This window comes from Hippoglossus hippoglossus, chromosome 14, assembly GCF_009819705.1.
Source record: "Hippoglossus hippoglossus isolate fHipHip1 chromosome 14, fHipHip1.pri, whole genome shotgun sequence".
NCBI lineage: Eukaryota > Metazoa > Chordata > Actinopteri > Pleuronectiformes > Pleuronectidae > Hippoglossus > Hippoglossus hippoglossus.
In genome coordinates, this window is record NC_047164.1 from 5,616,164 (window position 1) to 5,638,890 (window position 22,727).

Consider the following 22,727-nt stretch of genomic DNA (forward strand, 5'->3'; position numbering starts at 1 on the left):
TAAACCTTGCATGATGTTAGCAGATTCCCCAGGGAATAGTTCATGGATCTTGACGAAAAAGATCAGGCATATTTCGGGGAAAATATAAATATTTAAGAGGAAAACCTGAAGGTAATCTCCCTGATCTCTCTTTGTGGAGGAAATCAAAAGATTGTTTTCTTAATTCAAGGACCTGATAAGAGATTCCAGACCTGCACGTCTCCGGTCTCCCTTTTCAAGACACGACCGTACATGAGGACGTCCGGGTGGAAGCCTGTTTGATGCCTGTTTCACGATGAATTCTTCCTTTGAAGCCGAATCAGATATGGCTTCAACCTGCCAGAGACGGAGGCGACTGTGGAGAGAAGTTAGGCCTGAAGAAGAAGAGCTGATGAACGATGGAGCATGACAGCATGGAGGGAGGATGAAGGGGGGGTGGGGGGTGGGGGGAGGAGCAGCTGCAGCACAGAAGGGAGGTCAGGGGAGGAAAGGATAAATCCACATCTCAAAATCGATGGGGAGGAGAGGGGTGTCCCAGGGGATGGATGATAAGAAAACACAGTCAGGCTTCTGTCAAGAAAAGTGTAAAATGTCATCGTCTACATAGATTCATCACCACAGGGCTGTTGGATTTACAGCCCTCTGTCCCAGCGCATTAAAAACAGCTAAATCAAGGTTATTTACACGGGACAGATATTAGAGTTGTGGCCACAGCTCCCCTCTTAAAACGCCCCATCAATCTTTAAGGCGTGGGTGAGAAACCTCTGCGTTACACAGTAGTCTCATATCATTTAACAGGATAATCCGCGAGCTGTGGCAGCACCGTGCACACAGCCGATGTGGAGTTTGAGTCACAGGGCGTCCTCGGTGCTCTGGGATGTGATGGAGGTGGAGAGAGTTGCGTGAAACACCGTGAGGGGAGGGGGAGACAATAGGCTCCAGAGCTGCAGGGAGGATTCTGACTCAGTGTGTGTGTGTGGGTGAGAGCAGGATATAATGGTATGGAAAGTGAGGACAGTGAGGGAGTATTTTTTTTTAAGGAGTGGGTGGGTATGGGTGTGTGCTAGAGAGAGAGAGAGAGAGAGACCTGTTGGTATAAAAGCTCTCTCTCTCTCTCACTCTCCTGTATCTCCAGTGTATTTGTTGTGTTGGGGGGGACCCCAGTTGTGTGTGTGAGCGTGTGTGTGTGTTTTAGCCATTTGCAAGTATACAGAGGACTGATAACATCCCAGGATGCATCAGCTGCTCGCCGTGACCTCAGCGCTGGTGGCGCTCTGCTGTCTGGGGAGCGTGGATTCTTCAGCCTACGACAAGATCGTCACCCACAGTCGCATACGGGCCCGGAGTGAAGGGTAAGGAGATGGGACGGGGGGGGAGGGGGGAGGGGAAAAAAGAAACTTTCATCACAAAAGTTGTTGCAGATTTTACTTTTTAATTCAACAGATTTTTGCTGATATTAACAACCCTGATCCATTATTTTTCCATTTATCTGCAGATAAATGAACATAAATTGTGTGATTACTTCAGAAGCAGGTCGGCCACATTGATGAGAATATCGATTCAAGCCATAATGGAAAATTCAATATTGTCTCTCACATTCATTTTCTCCTCTCCTATAAATATATAAGTCCCCGATTTAGCGTTTGAAAATGATTCTGCAGTGAACTTTTTACATTTAGGTTTGAGAAAGTTTTTGAATGAATTTATTGTAAGAAAAGAAAAGAAAAGTGAAGATTAAAAACTAAATTAAAGTTTGCATTGTTAAAAAAAACACTGCACTTGCATGTATAAATGACTTGTTCTTTTCTCAACCTGTCTGCACCCCTCCCTGTTTCATACCCTCACTCAACAACCCTCACCTCCTCCTCTCATCTCATCCTCCTTTCTTCTTACCCGTCTCTCTCCCCTCCCACATCCCGTCTCACCTTCCTCCTCCTCCTCCTCCTCCTCCTCCTCCTCCTCCTCCTCACTTCTCCCCCCTCTCATCATCTTCCTCCCCCCCATCCCTCCCCTCCCCTCTCAGGCCCAACGTGTGCGCAATGCAGCAGGTCCTGGGCACCCAGAAGAAATACTTCAGCACGTGCAGGAACTGGTACAAACGCTCCATCTGTGGCAAGAAGGCGTAAGTCTTTACAGGGGGACTCAGTGGATGGAATTAAAATGTGTTTGCACGGAGCCCAGCTGGTCTTAACTCAAAGTGCAAACCACACATCCTGCACATTATAGTAACAACTCTTAAAATGATACCTCTGATATAGGTGGGGTGTGAAAAACGATGTCAGAATTTTCCAATGAATCAGATAAACACGACGTACTTGACATTGATAGATTTCACAGATTGCATTCACCTTTTACCTGCTCACCTGTTTTTTTTTACTGTGGTTCAAATGGCCGAGGTCATGTCTCTATGAGTCCAGCTGTGTGGACGCTCAGGCTCAGTCCGTCTCCTGCAGCCTGAGCGTGTAGCTGCATGTCTCATGTTCCTCTCTGAACCTTCACACACACGTACATTTCACTTTTCAACGTTTTATACACGTCTTATTGGCAAATTTGAGAGATTTTTTAAATGTGGAACGAGAGGACCCAAGCTACAACATATCATTTTTTTGTTTTTCATGATGCTCAACATATATATAACTCATGATCCTCACCCCCACAGCCCTCACACTAAATCCCCCTCCTTGTGTATGGGCCTGTTTTGTAGCCTGCGGGCGAGTTCACTCTATTGTCGACCTGCTGATGTTGTAAACTCTGCTCAGCAGTGATTGACGCTCCACTTCCCCTCAGATACATTTCAGGTGTTCAGGAAGAATTCTGTCTATATGCTCTTTGTGTGTGTGTGTGTGTGTGTGTGTGTGTGTGTGTGTGTGTGTGTGTGTGTGTGTGTGTGTGTGTGTGTGTGTGTGTGTGTGTGTGTGTGCGTGTGTGCAGTCGGCCAAGACATAGGATGTGCTGGAGCTCCTGTGTGTGTGTGTGTGTGTGTGTGTGTGTGTGTGTGTGTGTGTGTGTGTGTGTGTGTGTGTGTGTGTGTGTGTGTGATGGACACGATACACTTTTCCTTCATTTTACCTTTGCACATTAGTTTTCTGTTAAAATGGTGTAATTCTATTTGGCATGTTTCCATTTTTATGTGCATTATTTTGTACATATTTCTATTCACTAGTATTTATTGTGATAATTATGCATATTTTACAGTAGTTTTAACTTTTTTTACTCATTTACTTGCTCTCTCTGAACTGAGGAAACATAAGAAAGTGTAGCTCTCCTGCGTGGATCATGTTTTTCTGATTGTGAAACTACTTTAGTGACGTTTTGATTGCATTGAGTTTTGTGTCCCTCGGTGGGAGTGATACGCGTTTTAGAATTCAGTGATAAAAATATGAAAATTATTATTTTTATTTGTTTCGTTTCAAAATGCCAAACTACAGGAAATTACAAAAAAAATGTGATGAACTGCATAGATGCACGTAGCTGATGGATTTATGTCAGAATAGTATTTCCTTGTGATATGAGATGAGAAGACGTGAGGGTGAAATATGTGGAACACCGCTGCTGATGTGTTGATGGAGTGTAAGGCTCGGCTGGAGCTGCTCTCTTCCTCACTGACTCTCAATCTTTCACAGACACGCACATACAAGAACACACACGCACACAGACACACAGACACACACACACACACACACACACACACACACACACACACACACACATACACACACACACACACACACACACACACACACACACACACACACACACACACCCCTTCTCTTAGTCATACAATCATTTGTAATGGAACTAGGATTAGCATGAAAGTGAGGTGATGAGAGGGAGAGTGCGGAGAAGAGTGAATCAGTACTTGTAGATTCTAAAGAGAAGATAGGAAACTACATGCAGCCACCAGGAACTATTAAAGGAAGACGTGAGGGCACAGAAGGAAAGTGATGAGGGTTTTATATCAAACATGTTTGGAACTAAAGTAAAGATTTAATAAACTAGAATTAAAATCAAAATTTTAAAGAAAGATTTTAAAGAAATAAAGAAAGACGTAATGTGGATTTTTTTTCTTTTGACATGTGATTACATTTCACATTACTTAATCGTTAATGCACAAATACAAATTAATCAAGTATGAATTTTCACTCTGTAAATCTCATTTACTAAGTTATATAATCAGGTGTAAAACAATTTCCATTACCTAAAAGTTTCGATAGAAATAAATAAAAAACGAACTTTATATTAAATATAAATTATATAACTAACTTTAAAAAACTGAAATAAAATGACACAGGATTATATCTCCATGTTCTGCACTTTATCGTGCAGGCATCAAAACAAATCAGTCAAGTGCAACATATGAATTTTATGATTGTATGGATTAAAAAAGGGACAAAACCACATTTAAATGTCTGAACTAACAAAGTAAAGAAAAAAATGTGACCGAACTGAACCACACTTGTCCAGAGCCAGAGAAGTTGCCTCACTCTGTGGCCACAGTGAGGACATCGTCTGGCAGCGCTGCAGGAAATCCACCCAGCTGTGGTTGTGTCTGAGCCGGATCTGGTGTCGATGAGTGAATAGCAGAGGGAGTCGAGGGCCTGTATGCAGCATCTGAAGCAACAGACCTTGACCCAACCGCTGAGAAACCGTTTCAAAGAACAAATGATGTGAATTTAACCTTTAACTCTTCCAATTATCCACCCTGGAGTTAAGTGATACCCGGGGGTTGAGCGGTTGAAGTGGAGATTCAGGTGGAAGCAATTATCTGGGTGTGCTGATGTGATGCGCCGGGGGCTGCGGAGGACAAACGCTTAGAATCAGGTTGATTTGTGGTTACAGTAATAATGTCACTGATGGATGAGGCGTGTAAGAAGTCACAGTGTGGTGTCTTCTTTACAGTGAGTGGTTGTTATGTATAAAGTAGAGTCATGTTGGCAAAGTCGGCAGGACGCAAGAAAACCAGATTATTCCTGATTGCATTATGGGAAAAAACTGTAATGTTTTAAGCTGATGCCAGACATGTCTTCTTCTTGTGTGTGTGTGTGTGTGTGTGTGTGTGTGTGTGTGTGTGTGTGTGTGTGTGTGTGTGTATGAGGGTACAGTGTCTGTGTGTGTGTTTGTGTGAAGCCCTGTTAAGCTGCTTCGTGCAGCGACACTGCCAGAGGCCTGGTTCCAGTGCGTTGGCCAGTTCTGTTACTGGTCTATTCTGCCTCCATTATCCTGTCAGTGTGCAGCTGGGGAGCAATGACTTCATACCTTCCTGTGTGTGTTTGTGTTTGTGTGTGTGTGTGTGTGTGTGTGTGTGTGTGTGTGTGTGTGTGTGTGTGTGTGTGTGTGTGTGTGTGTGTGTGTGTGTGTGAGTGTGTGTGCATGTTTTGCATGATATCAATCAGTGTCAGAGCATACAGGGATTTCTCTGTCGAGCAACAGTAGCAGATTCACAGATTCGGTGTCACTGCAAACATTTACACACACACACACACACACACACACACACACACACACACACACACACACACACACACACACACACACACACACACACACACACACACACACTGGTTGAAGTGGATTAGAAGAGGTTCACTTTAAACGTGTGAATCATTTCAGGGAGTTAACTGGAGAAAGTGAGTTGTGTTTTTTGTATGTTTGTGCACTGCATGTTTACAGTGGTTACGAAGGGAGTGACTTGCTCTTGCATAACCAAACAGTTATTTGTTTTGAATATGAATCCTGCAGGGGAAGCACACAGTATTTCCATGGGGGAAAAAAAAAACAGAAAGCAACAAACTCTAACAGTGTCCCCGTCTCTTTAGCAAACCCCCTGGAAGCTGGAACCTTTGAGCGGCTTCGAGTTAAACCCCAATTAAATTTATTCCGGCGTTCGGGGACTCCGTGACTCGTTCTCTGGCGAATCGTTGATGATGACTCACTGCTCGTTCTGTTGGAACCTTTGAACGAAGTGCGTTAACTTGGGATGAGGCCCAAACAAACGTCTGCTCTGTGTTATTCCTCAATGAGAATCTGCTCGGAAAAACACAATTTGCTCCTCAATTTAACCTAAATTTGATGGAATATTGACTTATGGCTCAAAGTGTCAAGTCTTCTCACAGTCGGAGGAGGGTCGGACGTGCAGCTCGTGTCGGGAGGTCCTCTCAGCTTCCTGCCAGGATGTTTCTACTACTTTCACATATTTTCCTAAGCTGTTCCTTCCGCCCCCTAAATCTTTCAAATTGACACAAGAAGTCGATTGTGTATCAAGCTTTAGTTTTTTCTTAGACTTCTTTGGGAATTAGATGAAATCAGACGGATACGACTGTCTGTTTTTTTTTCCTGATGAATATAAAGTGCCCGTGGAGTCTAGTATTGTCTGTGGCATGATTTAAAGGATGGAAAGGAGGTGATCTCCCTTTATTCTGACTAAAGGAGGCAAACACAAAATCGTATCAAGTCACTTTTGTACATATGTGACATCATATTACACTAAACTATAAACAGCGATCAACCTTACGGACGTGATGACGGAAAAGCTAACGTACAAAAACTTGAACAAACAGAAATGTGTCGTACCTCTGCCACGGAGTACGACAAGGTTCTCTATCTTCACTGTACACTCACTAATGACAAAGAATAATTACGTTAATTACGAAATGAATAACGTCGCTCTGGAGCATTAACTTTAAGAGAAAATGAACACATACACCTACACTGCTGTATGTGATTATATATACAGTACAATGTAAAGCTCTGATTCCCGTAGAGCTCATGCTGTTGAGTTGTTTTAATGTGACGGCCCACAGACGTTCTTCTCTACATATTTTATTCAATTATCATTTTGAAGTCAGGGAAAAGCTGCAGAGGTTTGATCCCTCATCTCTTTGCTCTTTGATATCGGTGATGCACAGCTTGTCAGTGTTATTAATATTCTTCCTCTCTTGTTTTTGATCCCGTTGCTCTCACATGACTCTGCTCCTTCAGCTCTCCTCTAAGATTCTTGTATTTCTTTTTTCGTTGGGCGGGTTTGTTGTTGTTGCATGAGATATTGGAAACGATGTCGGCTCGCTCACTCGCTCTTTCTTTCTTAGTTCTTTCTCTTTGATTGGTCTGCGGAGACTTGTCGGCCCTCTGCCAGTCTCCATTGTGAACCTCTTTCATGTTAGTGGTGTTTTTCTTATGTGCTCTTATTCTCCTCGACAAGCTCGACTTCTTCTTCTCTTCCAACTTTCAAATGTACTTTGCCCAATTATGGGTTTATATTTTGGTGAGTGAAGTCCCTCCTCTTTCTGCAGCCTCGCTCTCAGTCTGTCTCACATGTCTTCACCTCTCTGAGTCCAAGTTCTCGTCAGTCAGTTCTGCTTAATAATGCCTAAGGAATTCCTTTAATGTATTGCATTACATATATTATATTGCATTTTGCACAGTTTTGTTTTTCATTTCGCTGTTGTGTATAGAGCTCTCTGAACATTTTATACATTTTTCACATGGATAAAGTTAATTAATGTATTTTTAATCACTTACAAGTCTTATATGTATGTGTTTTTTTGGGCAGGACGGCCGTATATGAGTGCTGTCCTGGGTACATGAAGCTGGAGGGTATGAAAGGATGCCCTGCAGGTAGGTGGCGCCAACTACAGACGTCCAGCACATAGGTCCTGTACAGTCGCCTCATGTTTCTGTGTATGAACAATCCCTCTGCTTCCTTCCAGTGGCTCCCATCGACCATGTGTATGGTACGCTGGGGCTCGTGAAGGCTACAACCACACAGCAGTACGCTGACATTTCCAAGCTGAGAGAGGAAATTGAAGGCCAAGGCTCCTTCACCCTGTTTGCACCGAGCAATGAAGCCTGGGACCTGCTTGACCCTGTGAGTGGAGCTGAGGTTTAAAGAGAAAACAAATAAATACAATAAGAAGTGAAGAATAGAAAGTTAGGGACGTTTGACCGATGGTGTGATTTCCCCAGTCTGTGCGGTCTGCACTGGTGAGCAACGTGAACATCGAGCTGTACAACGCTCTCCACTACCACATGGTGAACCGACGTCTTCTGACAAAAGGGATGAAGGACGGCATGACTGTAAATTCCATGTACCATGACCTGGGGCTCCACATCAACCACTATTCAAATGGGGTCAGTTTATCCACAGTGTAAAGAACAATACATGACTTCTAACCCCATTTACTGACTTGGCTTAACATAAGATTCCCCCCCTTGTTAAGGTTGTGACAGTGAACTGTGCCAGAATCATCCACGGTAACCAGGTGGCCACAAACGGCGTGGTGCATGTGATCGATAGGGTCATCAGCGCCGTGGGCAGCACCATCAAGGATGTCCTGGACGTCGACGATGACCTCTCCTCCTTCAACGTATGTAAAACGCACAGCGTGCTAAATACAATGGGTTTCTAAGTTAACATTTTATTCATGGAAGTGAAGAGTAAAGAGTGACAAAGTGTGTGAGTGACCAATGACAAAAAGGTTTCCTTCGGTTATGAGACCCTTTGACGCGTCTCGTTTCCCAGGCTGCGGCGTTGGCTTCTGGTATGATGGACAAGCTGGACCAGCCGGGACAGTTCACCCTGTTTGCACCCACCAACGCAGCCTTTGACAAATTGAACGCAGGCTACCTGGAGCGTATCATGGGCAACAAGGATGTTATTGCAGGTGATATAAATATTGGCTATTCAAGGGTTGGTTAGTTAGAAGAGATCTAGCAGTAGTCCAGACTGAAATGTGTTTGCTGTGAATTTTTGTTCAGACATTCATGGTCCCCAGAGTATGAACCCTACTAGCTTTGGTGTCTCTTCTTACACCACTTGCTGATTTGAGTTTTAAAAAATACCAGTGAAATCGATTTTGTGCAGACATTCATGTAATTTAGAGTTTTCTATATTTGAACACATTTTTTTAAATATCTGGGAGATAGAAGCCTCTTTCGATTTCATTTCCTTTCTGAGTGTGATGAGGATAAAGATATTTTAATCTTGAAATAGATTATCCTAGAGTTTACAGATACCACGACTTTGCTCTTAGTGCCAATGTGAGGTTGACGCTTTTTCAGTAAAATGATCAACACCAAATGGATTCACACAAAATCTGCTTCAGACATACATATCTCCTTGATTCTTTATCTACAGTAGCGTAGCATCATTAAAAGCTCATTTTATCTAAACTTACACACCTGTCACATTCCCAGGAAAACTGAAGTAGACGCCCCCTCACACACAAGTTCATCCACACACTGTGCAATGAAATCAGGAAACTCGTGTCTCCACAGTGGCAGCTTATCTGCTTATTTGTTGAATCACTGGTCGGGAATGTCTATAAACATGAAGCCGGTTAGTGGCTTCCTCTGGGAGCGTGATATAACCTCAGATTCATTCTCAGACTCTTGGCAAACAGGCTTTACTGACCAACCATCTTAGAACTTCCACCAAAGTAAAGATAACATGGATCCCTGTGCCTTGTTTCTACAGTTCATTTGAATTTCTGTGGGTTTGGAACAGATTCCCATGTTGTAAGTGCAGTGCGTTTTGCAGGCCAGGTTTTCTTGCTCAGTTTGACAGTTGGACTCAGTCGAGGGGTAACTCCATATCTGAATGTTGATAGAATTACCCAAGTATTTCCAAAAGAGCTGAACAAATATGTGAGTGTAGCCAGATTACAAAAATAACCACAGACAACCCACAGAGGCTATAAAAGTGCAAAATCTGATCAGGTACATGTTTGAAATTCTCAACCTCTCTTTCTCCCAAACTTTCCTCTAAACTCTTTCGTCTTTTTCCCATCAGCCCTGGTGAACTACCACCTGCTGAAGACTGTCCAGTGTTCAGAGGCGATCACGGCCGGATCGGTGTATGAGACGGTAGAAGGCAGCAGCATAGAGATCGGCTGCGACGGCGACAGTCTGACGGTGAACGGCATCAAGATGGTGCTGAAGAAGGACATCGTCACCACCAACGGCGTCATCCACCTCATCGACCAGGTGCTCATCCCCGACTCAGGTAAAAAAATAAACGTCAACACTAACATATGTTCAAATCATTTAGCGATATCGTTCTGTGATCAGCAACATGTCATGTTCATGTGATTCACACCAGCCAAGGAAGTGATGGAGCTGATGGGAGACACACAGAGCGTGTTCACCGACATGGTGTCCGAACTGGGATTAGCCGCCGCCATGCGTCCTCAGACAGAATACACGCTTCTTGCTCCAGTCAACGGAGCCTTCACCAGTGAGTTGATCTCCAGTCTGGTTTTCACAGTGACCTCGACATTACAATGCTTTGCACAATGTGATGGAAAACTAACATTTTGTCCTTGAAAGACATCTCACACTTTATTTAACTTTTTTAAGGAGCACATTAGAGACACTAGAATTGCACTCAATGGCGTTTATACCTCTCCTTAAATTAAATCATATCTCAGCAACACATCGGTGGTAGTTACAGGTTTCTAACCCTGTATGTTACGATACAGCGGCTGTAAAACTAAAGCCTACAGCCCAATGAAACAACATGTAAACCCACTAGCTCCAGCTTTTTATGTGGACATGCCCAGAATTGCACACACTCATCAATACCAACCCCTGAAAGTGAAAAATACTGGACCCCCCCAATCCGCATCAAAATTTGATTGGTTCTTCCCTAACCCATACCGCATCCCTCCACTAGGTTCCTTGCTAATCTGTCCAGTAGTTCCTGTGTAATCCTGCTAAAAACAAACACCAGTACAAACATAACCTCCAAGGCAATAAGACATAACGTATAACATAACCTGTGTCGTTTTAAAACTGCAACTTGTCTTTGTTTGTCAGATGAGGTGATGTCAACAGATCAAAATCTGCTGAGATACATCTTGGAAAACCACATCCTGAAGCTGAAGGTCACACTGAGTGAGCTCTACAACGGACAGCTGCTGGAAACACTGGCTGGCCAGTTCCTCCGGGTCTTCATTTACCGCACTGTGAGTCCAACACAGTCCATTAAAGAACAGGAAGAGATGATGGAAAGATAACAGAGAGAGTTGGCTTCCATTCCCGGGAACCTTATCAAGTGCTAACATGATTTTTTTTGTCTTTGAGATATAAACAAACACAATAAATCAGCGGGTTTGTCCAGCGCTCTTGGCAAATTAAATGCCTTTCTGCTCTGGTAGCTCAGATATTAGAGTCAGCTGGTTTATTTCGTCACAGGATTGAAATGTCCTGTTTGATTTACACAAACACGATAATGTGGCAGCCGGCTTCCCTTAAATCCAAATGCTTAACAGATTTGAACAAAGACTTTTCATGGATACCTGAAGCTCTGCTCTCTGGATAACTCTGCTCTCTTGTTAGGCTGTGTGCATAGAAAATGCCTGCATGGTGCGCGGCGGTAAGGAGGGAAGCAACGGGGCCGTCCATCTTATGAACTCTCTCATCCAACCGGCCAAGAAGACGATGTACGAGCTCCTGATTGCTGACGGGCGGTTCAAGTAAGAACTACTTCTCGTTTTTTGCTAGATTTGCTTTTACATTCATTATTAGTTCATCAGCTGGTCTGACCAGATGTTGACAGCAGGTATAAGCAGGGAGGAGCTGGTGTCTCACATCAAACAGCAACAACCTCCCAACTGTAGCAACCTTCATACTGAAAATGGCAAATATGGGGACTATTTGAATTGTTCAACCACTGTCAGGATCCATCTTTTAATGGAGCGATGCTTGTGAGCTACTTCAGGCAGTCGACTTGAGTCAACCTGGATGCTCTGGCGGGGGGGGGTTAAAGATATTTGCGTGCGGTCGAAGCCGAGACATCAAACTCATAAACATGAGTTATATTACCAAACAGTTTTTTTAGTCTCCATGGGGGAAATCAGACCTTTTAATGAAGGTGATCTCCTCCAATCATGCACATTTTCCACCTAAGCAATCGCACTGACACTATTATGAGAGGACACCTTCGCTGTATCGTGGATTTAGCGCCGCCCAAGATGAATTATTGGTTTGTAATTGATTTAAAGTCTTTAAAGTATCTGTGAATGAATGAATGAGTGAAGGCAAGTAAGGATTTTACTTTTGCTACTTTGTAAATCTAATTATTTCTTATTTGTGTTTTCTTGGAATGTGTTGTTTACTTTTCTGTTCTCGGCTAAATTGTAAATGAGGTCTTAACCCCAAAGTATTACATTTTGAATTAATTAAATTACACTCTAGGTGTTGCCGCCATAGTCCACTCTGTCTTGGTCACTATAATGTTGCTCTAGTTCTTAGTTCTGGAAAACTAATCATTGGTGGTTGATGTAAAACCCTTCGCTGCCACTGGGCCGGAGTACGAATGTCACCACAGACACATTTAAAACTAGAAAATACAGAGAGATTTACTTGGCACTAATACGATTAATCTGTATTTTATGAACTCGTTTGGCAAAGGATTGAATGTAATGTACATTGATGTAAGAATCCCACACTCCAGCTTTGGGTGATTAGGATGATTAATACTTTGTTTATACCTTCAAATTTACTGGAGCCTATTAAGTGGTTTTCCATGCTGTGGGCTACTCCACACATTTGACAGAACACAATAATCTACCAAACATTAGTGCTTTTCCACACATTTCACATTTTCTGGCTCGGTGACAAACACTCGCGCCCGCTGATGAATAACTGAGGAGGCAGATGTGTGAATGAGCGGCGCCCACAGAAGCACATGTGTCTCACACATATCCCAACCTCAACAACCATAATTCCCCCCCCCCCTGAAATGAGAAACACATTTTACCAGTTTTCAATGCAATTATGAGATGTAGTTTAGCCTCGTCGCAGACCACAAGAGCTGGAGCTGCCGTTACTGGTGTAAAAGATGTAGAGCTGGAATGGGACATAAGAAAAAAATACGTCAGTGACCATGAAAATAAAAAGCAGGATTTTCATTTCGACCTTTGTTGATTATAAAACATCATCAGAATTATTGATTTACAGGCAAAATTTCAACTGGCATGTTCCTAAATTTAACCCATTGTTGGCTTTCTGCTTTCCTTATTTCTTACTTTATTTGAATGAATGTAGGATGTTCCTGTCACTGATGGAAACTGCAGATCTGACTGATCTGCTGAAGCAGGAAGGCTCCTACACCATGTTTGCACCAACTGACGAAGCGTTCACCGACCTGAGTCGAGAAGACTTAGCTCTGCTCAGAAGTAAGTGAAATAAACACACATTCACCGAAAAGAAGGAATACTGTCCATCTAGTTTGTTTTGATTTAGAAATCTACAACGCAGGAATGAGGGGATACAAAAATGCTAACAGTACATATATCATGTTTAACGTGTGTTCTCGTCGACAGGTGATCTGAATGTCCTGAGAACCATTCTGCTGTACCACTTCAGTAATGGCATCTTCATTAATGGAGGACTGGAGGGAGGAGTTACCAATCTGCTCAAAACGCTGCAGGGCAACAACCTGCAAGTTAAGTCTGTACGTACAACCGGTCTGTGTTCATGTGTGGAGTCGTGTCCTTAGAGCAAATATTAGGCTTATGGTCTCAATCTTTCTACATTTTAAATAATGTCCTTGAATTATATAGTCGAAAAACACCATATCTCATAATGTTGAAGAAATTGATTCTTTCTTGGTCCATGTCCCATCCTTCCACCAAGTTTCCTGGAAATCCACTCAGTGGTTTTTGCGTAATCCTGCTGAGAAACAAACCAACCATCAAACAAACGGGATGGGAAATCTAGTAAATGTGATGAGGCTTGTAACTCGCAACTAAAAAAAATAAGAAAAGGCAAACTGTGGAGAAAGTCCAGACCCGATCCTCTGGAGACCCTCCACAGGTCATGTCTGAAACAGCTCTACACAGATATTTTCACTATAATCCAGCTTTTCCCCACATTCTCATTTAAACTATTGCAATTGAAGAGTCAGAGCATATTTATTATTATTTCAAAGTTGGATATATTTGGAGAAGGGCCAGAAGTAATAAAATCTGCCTTCCTGTCATTTCCATCAGCATCCACTCCCATTTCCTGGTCTGATCCCCTCCACCCACCATTTCTTCTCTTTTTCTTTTTCTTCCTTTCTGTCTTAATGTCATTTTTGTCATAATTTCCCTGCAATTACCTCAATTCAGCCCCTTTCCTAGAACAATATCGAGTTATCAGCCAAAATGTCACATCAGTGTGACAGGACCCACTGAGCAGACATAAGAAAAGCTTGTTTGGGATAATGTGCTGTTAGGAGAACTGCTTATTCAGGCCTCAATCTGTTAAAATGGAGGTTTTTAAAATGTGGCTCAATGGTTGATGTGGGTGAGAGGAAGCCTATCCCTTACTTCCATGTCCACCTCCACTCACAACTGTGGAGTCAATTAAATTGCAGGGAATCAGAAATTGAAGCCCCGACACCTGGAAAACCTCTCATGTCAAACCATTTTGAAAAAGTGTGCATTTAAAAAAATACAGGTAATGCCTCAGTGAAGTGGTTTTTAAAGCAGAAGCTGATGGAACTCACAAATTATTTCTACGCCTTATTAGTGATATTAGAAAAACACACGTGAATTCAGTGTTTCTCTGTTTTTCTCAGGTTAACAACTCTATTCACGTCAACTCTGTGGAAGTCCCAGCCAGCGACCTTATGGCCACAAATGGCGTGGTCCATATCGTGAAGAATCTTCTCTATCCCGGAGGTGGGAACAACGTGCATTAGCAGAAAATCATGAAATGTTCCCTGTGTGCGTGGCTACGTGGTGTTTACTGATGATACGTCTGACTTGCAGACCTTCCTGTGGGCCGTCAGGAGCTCATGGTCATCCTGCAGAAAGTGATTAGATACATCAAGATAAAGGTAATGAAAGAGAAAACTCACACATGTGAATATGTTCAGCTCACGTCTGTGTATGTTCTGTTTTAAAACCTCCTATTCTGCTTTTCTCTTTAGTATGTCCCTGGATTTACTTACACTGAGATCCCACTCACTTCCTACAGTAAGTGTCTCTGTCGCTGAACGAATGTATGTCTGCATTATTGTGTCTGCAGCAACTCATAACCTATTGTGTTACTTCACAGAGAGGACCATCACCACCACTCATTATATTGAAACAGGTGAGACCACTGTTATTAACCACATGACTGAAAGTTAGGAATTAGTTTTCATCAGAGATTTGATTTGTTCTCAGTGTGTTTATTGGAAAAACATGTCTGGCTTTGAAACGAACAGATGTTCTTTGTTTAAAAAAGGAGCAAGTGAAATCCAATCTGCAGCTACCTGCGTGTTCCATCACTTTCATTGTTCCGTTCTGGCCTCTTCCCTGGAACCTCTTCTTTGTTCCGCTCACTGTTACTTAAATCCACTGGGGCCTCTTGGGATATTTAATCAACTCCTTCAGAGATGAGGTAATTAAGCTGTCAAAGCAGAACATGGTCAGAGACCGTAGCGGACTCTTGGTTCTTCCAGTTACTCAGGTCCACATGGACGGAAGCAGGCTTTGATTTATTATATAACAAAGAAGAGATGTGACCTGATTCCTCAAAGGTCCTTATGCACATTAAGTGGACCAGAGAGCTGAAGGTTCGGCTCGCTGAGAGATTACATTTTTAGGGGCTAGACATGTTTGCTTTATTAAATTTATGGAAATGATTAAGTTACTGTGAATTATGTTGTTCTACTACTGCTACTTTTTTGGCTTTATTCAGAAACAGTGTTGTGAAACCATGTGATGTGCAGTCACAGTATAGGATGTGAGTGATGGGTGAAAAGAAGTAGTGGTTCATCTTGGCAGAGCAAACAATATATTTTACATGAACAAAAAATGGCACTGGCTCTAATTTAAAGGTGTGGTTCTGATCTACAGCTCTTTAAACCAAATTAAATGTGTGCATGAATGATAAAATACATGTGGTGTAATCTCCCTTTACACTTCAGAGGGTGTGGTCTACCTGAAGGAGTCTCCATGACGAGGTGGACCACAACCTCTGAAGGATGCAGCCCCTGAATCGAGACACTACTTATGCGGGTGCTTTAAAGATGACCTCTCTCTATTATCATGATTATGGGATGGTCACGTCTCCCTCTTCTTCCTCCGCCTCAACAGTCCCTGATGTGACAAAGGTGACCAGGGTCATCGAAAAGGAACCGACTGTCACCACGGTGGGTGATGAGGGGGACCCATCCATCCTAACCAGGATCATCGAAATCGGGGATCCAAGAGTTAACAAGGTTACAAGAGTTATTGAGGGTGAGGTCAACGTTCATATTGTTGTTAGATGATGAGATTCCACAAAGGTTTCGACACCGATTTGAATGACACACCGTACATTTTATTTTATCGACGCAGGTGGAGAGTTTGATGCTGATGGGAAAAGAATTACAGGTCAGTTTCTCTTGACACATTTTCTGCCATGAGCTGGTCGGGCTGCATCCAAGAGGTTTCATGTGTCCTCTAACGGCTCTTTTAACAAATGCATCAATCTTAAGTGAGCATCATGTCCTCGGTGATCATCATTCATAACATCAAACACATCGTTGTCATGGTGTGCACCATTTTGGCCTTAAAGGAACATGTGTGTACGTGTTTATTCATAGATTTTTACTCAATATTTGTTTATATAACTATCCGCACTAAAAAGGACAACGTTCTTCAGGGGCATTATATCAAATAAAACTAATTGTATAACCCACAAACTAATTGCTGCTGATTATGAAGATAAGCAAAGTCAGATTAACTCAAACAAAACTTTATTACCTGGTATTTGTGACCATCAAAAGTAAATGCTTGCAAATTAAGGGTAAGACAGGGAATTGTAAAATTATCCAAAAGAAAAAAGGTTCACTATGAACTGTGTACATTTACTGCTGCTTTTTTTTAATAGTCATAGTTTTATGTGGCCTACATTTTCATCACAGACCGACTCAGGGAAGTGTAGAAACCAGGTCTAGAAAACAATAATGTTAAATAGTTGAATCTTTTATGTTGTTTCCTGTTGTTACCCATAATAACTTGCTGTGCTAATGGACAGTTGTATATGTTTCACACAGGGGACATCGTTAAATACGCTGTTCACTAGAATTGTTAAGTTTATTATGGGAGGCTTTGGCCAGTCAACATTCAAAACTCCACTACAGCACATTCAGGTGTATGATGTTTACACAGGTTCAGTAATGATGCTACAGAGGTTGAATTCTACCGTCCGTCACGTGTCTGTAAATGTCTGTCTACTGACAATGGTGCACCGTGATGTGGATGTCTGTCCATCTCGTCACTCATCCATCTGTGTTAATCTCTGTCGGTGCTGCTGTCCCTCAGGAAACCCGGCATTACTCTGCCTATCATAACTCTCGTGTGTACATGAGCAGCGTGCAGTTGTAATGTGACATTTTGAGGTTGCCTATCTCCAAAATGCCACTGGCTTGCAGTGTGGTTGCAGGGGCAGTGAGCTTCAAGCTACAACTGCATCTCTGGTGTCTTGCAGCTTTGTGAGTGGGCTTTAGAGGAATTCACTCTCTCTCTCTCTCTCTCTCTCTCTCTCTCTCTCTCTCTCTCTCTGTGAGCTGAACGCCCCCTGCACACCTGAGTGTTTGTGTGTGTGTGTGTGTGTGTGTGTGTGTGTGTGTGTGTGTGTGTGTGTGTGTGTGTGTGTGTGTGTTATAGGACACCTTTGGGGACGTATGTCAGATTAAAGACCACTAATGTGGGAACAGCTTGTCCAGTTGGGGTCCTCAACTGGGAAAAGCGTGATTTCAGGTCAACGTCAGGGTTATGCTGCGTTCACACCTAACGTGAAGCAAATTTTGTGTGGGATGAGATTTCATACAAAGTCAATGCAAAGAAGTCAATTTACTTCCAATTCCATTCGACTGTCATTCGCTTCACCCGGTGGAGTTGAAATATTTAAACTCAAGTGTAAGATTAGGCAGTGAGATTGAAATTCACCAAAGACAGTTCCTGGCACTGACCCCGAGATAGCAGGTCATCAAACTGGCAACCGGTCAGCCTCAGGTAACACTGTCGTCCAGAAGCAGTTCCCCTCACATTTGGTGCAAATGCAGCATTAGGGTTTGTGTAGTCTCCAGGAAAGGAATGGAAGATATGTACTGTCCCTGAAAGTGACCTGTGACAACATCTGTGTGCGTGTCCATGAATCCTGCACATCTGTGCTTGACTTCTTGTGCGGTAGCGGAGGAGGTGTTTTACCGGGTGAATGTACCTGTCAGTCTGTCCGTCTGTCAGTCAGTACAGTTGCTAAGTCGTTAAATGACTTTCAACACCCTTCTCCGCTGCTGGTCTGAAGGTGGAGCCAGGCACACCACGGTGAACGAGCCTCATATCATTGAGGGTAGGGTCTCAAAAAAGCATTTTCAAAACTGCAAACCCATTCATGATTTTGTTTGTGACGGTAAAACTGCTCGGCATTTTGGATCTAAAGGTTTTGTTTTGAAACGTTCAGGTCCAGACTTCTCAAAAATCACCACCATCCATAGCAACCCCGGTCTGATCCAGGAGGAATCAGAGAGGATTACCAAACTCATTAAGGGTAAACACTCAAAACGGCAGAAAGACTTTGTGTAGTACATGTAGCATGTGTGCACGTGTGCACAGGCTGACTGTGTTCTCGTCGTTTCACAGCGGGAGGTAAAGGAGCGGCCATCAGAAGACCACCAGGTAAGAGCTCAGTTATTTGATGACACATTCAACACCAAGGTTTTTGCCAAAAACTACACGATTACTCCTCAGATTTTCCATTATCTACCGTTTCAGTCCTTCCAACAATTCTTCTCATGAGTTTTCTCCTCCACATGTTCTCTCTCGTCTTTATTTTCACTCGCCCCCTCTACACATGTTTGCTTTATTAAATTTATGGAAATGATTAAGTTACTGTGAATTATGTTGTTCTACTACTGCTACTTTTTTTGGCTTTATTCAGAAACAGTGTTGTGAAACCATGTGATGTGCAGTCACAGTATAGGATGTGAGTGATGGGTGAAAAGAAGTAGTGGTTCATCTTGGCAGAGCAAACAATATATTTTACATGAACAAAAAATGGCACTGGCTCTAATTTAAAGGTGTGGTTCTGATCTACAGCTCTTTAAACCAAATTAAATGTGTGCATGAATGATAAAATACATGTGGTGTAATCTCCCTTTACACCTCAGAGGGTGTGGTCTACCTGAAGGAGTCTCCATGACGAGGTGGACCACAACCTCTGAAGGATGCAGCCCCTGAATCGAGACACTACTTATGCGGGTGCTTTAAAGATGACCTCTCTCTATTATCATGATTATGGGATGGTCACGTCTCCCTCTTCTTCCTCCGCCTCAACAGTCCCTGATGTGACAAAGGTGACCAGGGTCATCGAAAAGGAACCGACTGTCACCACGGTGGGTGATGAGGGGGACCCATCCATCCTAACCAGGATCATCGAAATCGGGGATCCAAGAGTTAACAAGGTTACAAGAGTTATTGATGGTGAGGTCAACGTTCATATTGTTGTTAGATGATGAGATTCCACAAAGGTTTCGACACCGATTTGAATGACACACCGTACATTTTATTTTATCGACGCAGGTGGAGAGTTTGATGCTGATGGGAAAAGAATTACAGGTCAGTTTCTCTTGACACATTTTCTGCCATGAGCTGGTCGGGCTGCATCCAAGAGGTTTCATGTGTCCTCTAACGGCTCTTTTAACAAATGCATCAATCTTAAGTGAGCATCATGTCCTCGGTGATCATCATTCATAACATCAAACACATCGTTGTCATGGTGTGCACCATTTTGGCCTTAAAGGAACATGTGTGTACGTGTTTATTCGTAGATTTTTACTCAATATTTATTTATATAACTATCCGCACTAAAAAGGACAACGTTTTTTCATTAACCTCTTCAGGGGCATTATATCAAATAAAACTAATTATATAACCCACAAACTAATTGCTGCTGATTATGAAAACAAGCAAAGTCAGATTAACTCAAACAAAACTTTATTACCTGACCAGACCTACAAATGTAAACGTTTGCAAGTTAAGGATAAGACAGGGAATTGTAAAATTATCCAAAAGAAAAACAGTTCACTATGAACTGTGTACATTTACTGCTGCTTTTTTTTAATAGTCATAGTTTTATGTGGCCTACATTTTCATCACAGACCGACTCAGGGAAGTGTAGAAACCAGGCCTAGAACAATAATGTTAAATAGTTGAATCTTTTATGTTGTTTCCTGTTGTTACCCATAATAACTTGCTGTGCTAATGGACAGTTGTATATGTTTCACACAGGGGACATCGTTAAATACGCTGTTCACTAGATTTGTTAAGTTTATTATGGGAGGCTTTGGCCAGTCAACATTCAAAACTCCACTACAGCACATTCAGGTGTATGATGTTTACACAGGTTCAGTAATGATGCTACAGAGGTTGAATTCTACCGTCCGTCACGTGTCTGTAAATGTCTGTCTACTGACAATGGTGCACCGTGATGTGGATGTCTGTCCATCTCGTCACTCATCCATCTGTGTTAATCTCTGTCGGTGCTGCTGTCCCTCAGGAAACCCGGCATTACTCTGCCTATCATAACTCTCGTGTGTACATGAGCAGCGTGCAGTTGTAATGTGACATTTTGAGGTTGCCTATCTCCAAAATGCCACTGGCTTGCAGTGTGGTTGCAGGGGCAGTGAGCTTCAAGCTACAACTGCATCTCTGGTGTCTTGCAGCTTTGTGAGTGGGCTTTAGAGGAATTCACTCTCTCTCTCTCTCTCTCTCTCTCTCTCTCTCTCTCTCTCTCTCTCTCTCTCTCTGTGAGCTGAACGCCCCCTGCACACCTGAGTGTTTGTGTGTGTGTGTGTGTGTGTGTGTGTGTGTGTGTGTGTGTGTGTGTGTGTGTGCGTGTGTGTGTGTGTGTGTTATAGGACACCTTTGGGGACGTATGTCAGATTAAAGACCACTAATGTGGGAACAGCTTGTCCAGTTGGGGTCCTCAACTGGGAAAAGCGTGATTTCAGGTCAACGTCAGGGTTATGCTGCGTTCACACCTAACGTGAAGCAAATTTTGTGTGGGATGAGATTTCATACAAAGTCAATGCAAAGAAGTCAATTTACTTCCAATTCCATTCGACTGTCATTCGCTTCACCCGGTGGAGTTGAAATATTTAAACTCAAGCGTAAGATTAGGCAGTGAGATTGAAATTCACCAAAGACAGTTCCTGGCACTGACCCCGAGATAGCACGTCATCAAACTGGCAACCGGTCAGCCTCAGGTAACACTGTCGTCCAGAAGCAGTTCCCCTCACATTTGGTGCAAATGCAGCATTAGGGTTTGTGTAGTCTCCAGGAAAGGAATGGAAGATATGTACTGTCCCTGAAAGTGACCTGTGACAACATCTGTGTGCGTGTCCATGAATCCTGCACATCTGTGCTTGACTTCTTGTGCGGTAGCGGAGGAGGTGTTTTACCGGGTGAATGTACCTGTCAGTCTGTCCGTCTGTCAGTCAGTACAGTTGCTAAGTCGTTAAATGACTTTCAACACCCTTCTCCGCTGCCGGTCTGAAGGTGGAGCCAGGCACACCACGGTGAACGAGCCTCATATCATTGAGGGTAGGGTCTCAAAAAAGCATTTTCAAAACTGCAAACCCATTCATGATTTTGTTTGTGACGGTAAAACTGCTCGGCATTTTGGATCTAAAGGTTTTGTTTTGAAACGTTCAGGTCCAGACTTCTCAAAAATCACCACCATCCATAGCAACCCCGGTCTGATCCAGGAGGAATCAGAGAGGATTACCAAACTCATTAAGGGTAAACACTCATAACGGCAGAAAGACTTTGTGTAGTACATGCATGTGTGCACGTGTGCACAGGCTGACTGTGTTCTCATCGTTTCACAGCGGGAGGTAAAGGAGCGGCCATCAGAAGACCACCAGGTAAGAGCTCAGTTATTTGATGACACATTCGACACCAAGGTTTTTGCCAAAAACAACACGATTACTCCTCAGATTTTCCATTATCTACCGTTTCAGCCCTTCCATGAGTTTTCTCCTCCACATGTTCTCTCTCGTCTTTGTTTTCACTCGCCCCCTCTGGCTCCGTCCGTTAACTCCCCGTGTCCCTGTTCACAGCTGGAATGAGGAGGGCGAGGCTGGTCAGGCGTCACCACAAGCCGAGGCAGTGAATCCCAGAACAGCGCCGGGCTCACCGCAGGGACTGAATGCACCTCGAGCGCTCATGGTCGAGTGCTGGGGGGTTAAACTATGGACCAACAGGGAGACATCGAATCATTCTAGCTTTGTGATTGTTCACCGTTCCACCTGGACCATACTGTTTGTGATAGGCATGATGTGTAATAGCATTGCAGTGACATTAGAAATACCCTTCATGTAAGTGTGCATGGGAAATATGAGTTTGTGCCGTTGGGTAGATGGTGTGTAAGGTGAGATATATTCTGCCGTAGAGAGTTTTTGCTTTTTTTAATTAAAGTCATGTCACTTTTTAAACTTGGCTTGGGAAGATTTGTCTATGCTTTTTTATATGGTGCTTGCTTTCTGTACAATAGATGCATTTTAAAGAAACCGTGTTTTGCTACCATTGATGCTGTATCGTACCTTTGTAAATTATCACATGGTGATTAAAAAACACGATGAATTTTTATCCAGTATTCAATCATTCTTTGCAGCCTCTGAATTCACAATGTTTCCTGGGTTTGACTTTGTCTTAATCTACACACGACTCAGTAAAGTTCCCATGATTCCCCTCAGGAAACCACATTCAAATTCACTAGATCCAGAT

General features: G+C 42.9%; 1 protein-coding gene across 5 annotated transcripts; it reads left to right on the forward strand.

The window, feature by feature from the left end:
* Window positions 1-1,098: 1,098 nt before the first annotated feature.
* On the forward strand, window positions 1,099-22,589 carry LOC117773957 (periostin-like). 5 transcript variants are annotated; one of them, XM_034605901.1, is made up of 27 exons: window positions 1,100-1,331; window positions 2,003-2,101; window positions 7,529-7,593; window positions 7,686-7,843; window positions 7,942-8,106; window positions 8,196-8,342; window positions 8,498-8,639; window positions 9,767-9,979; window positions 10,076-10,210; window positions 10,792-10,940; window positions 11,314-11,450; window positions 13,024-13,154; window positions 13,302-13,432; window positions 14,543-14,645; window positions 14,736-14,803; window positions 14,897-14,942; window positions 15,025-15,060; window positions 16,050-16,193; window positions 16,293-16,328; window positions 18,247-18,291; window positions 18,403-18,489; window positions 18,582-18,617; window positions 19,521-19,556; window positions 21,498-21,542; window positions 21,654-21,740; window positions 21,830-21,865; window positions 22,061-22,589. In XM_034605901.1, the coding sequence occupies exons 1-27, from the start codon at window positions 1,213-1,215 to the stop codon at window positions 22,111-22,113; spliced, it is 2,649 nt and encodes an 882-aa protein (XP_034461792.1). In that variant the 5' UTR covers window positions 1,100-1,212; the 3' UTR covers window positions 22,114-22,589. The 5 variants fall into 5 exon arrangements, with proteins under 5 accessions (XP_034461794.1, XP_034461793.1, XP_034461796.1 ...); XM_034605903.1 differs by lacking the exon at window positions 21,498-21,542 and having other exon boundaries at window positions 1,099-1,331; XM_034605902.1 differs by lacking the exon at window positions 18,247-18,291 and having other exon boundaries at window positions 1,099-1,331.
* Window positions 22,590-22,727: the final 138 nt, after the last annotated feature.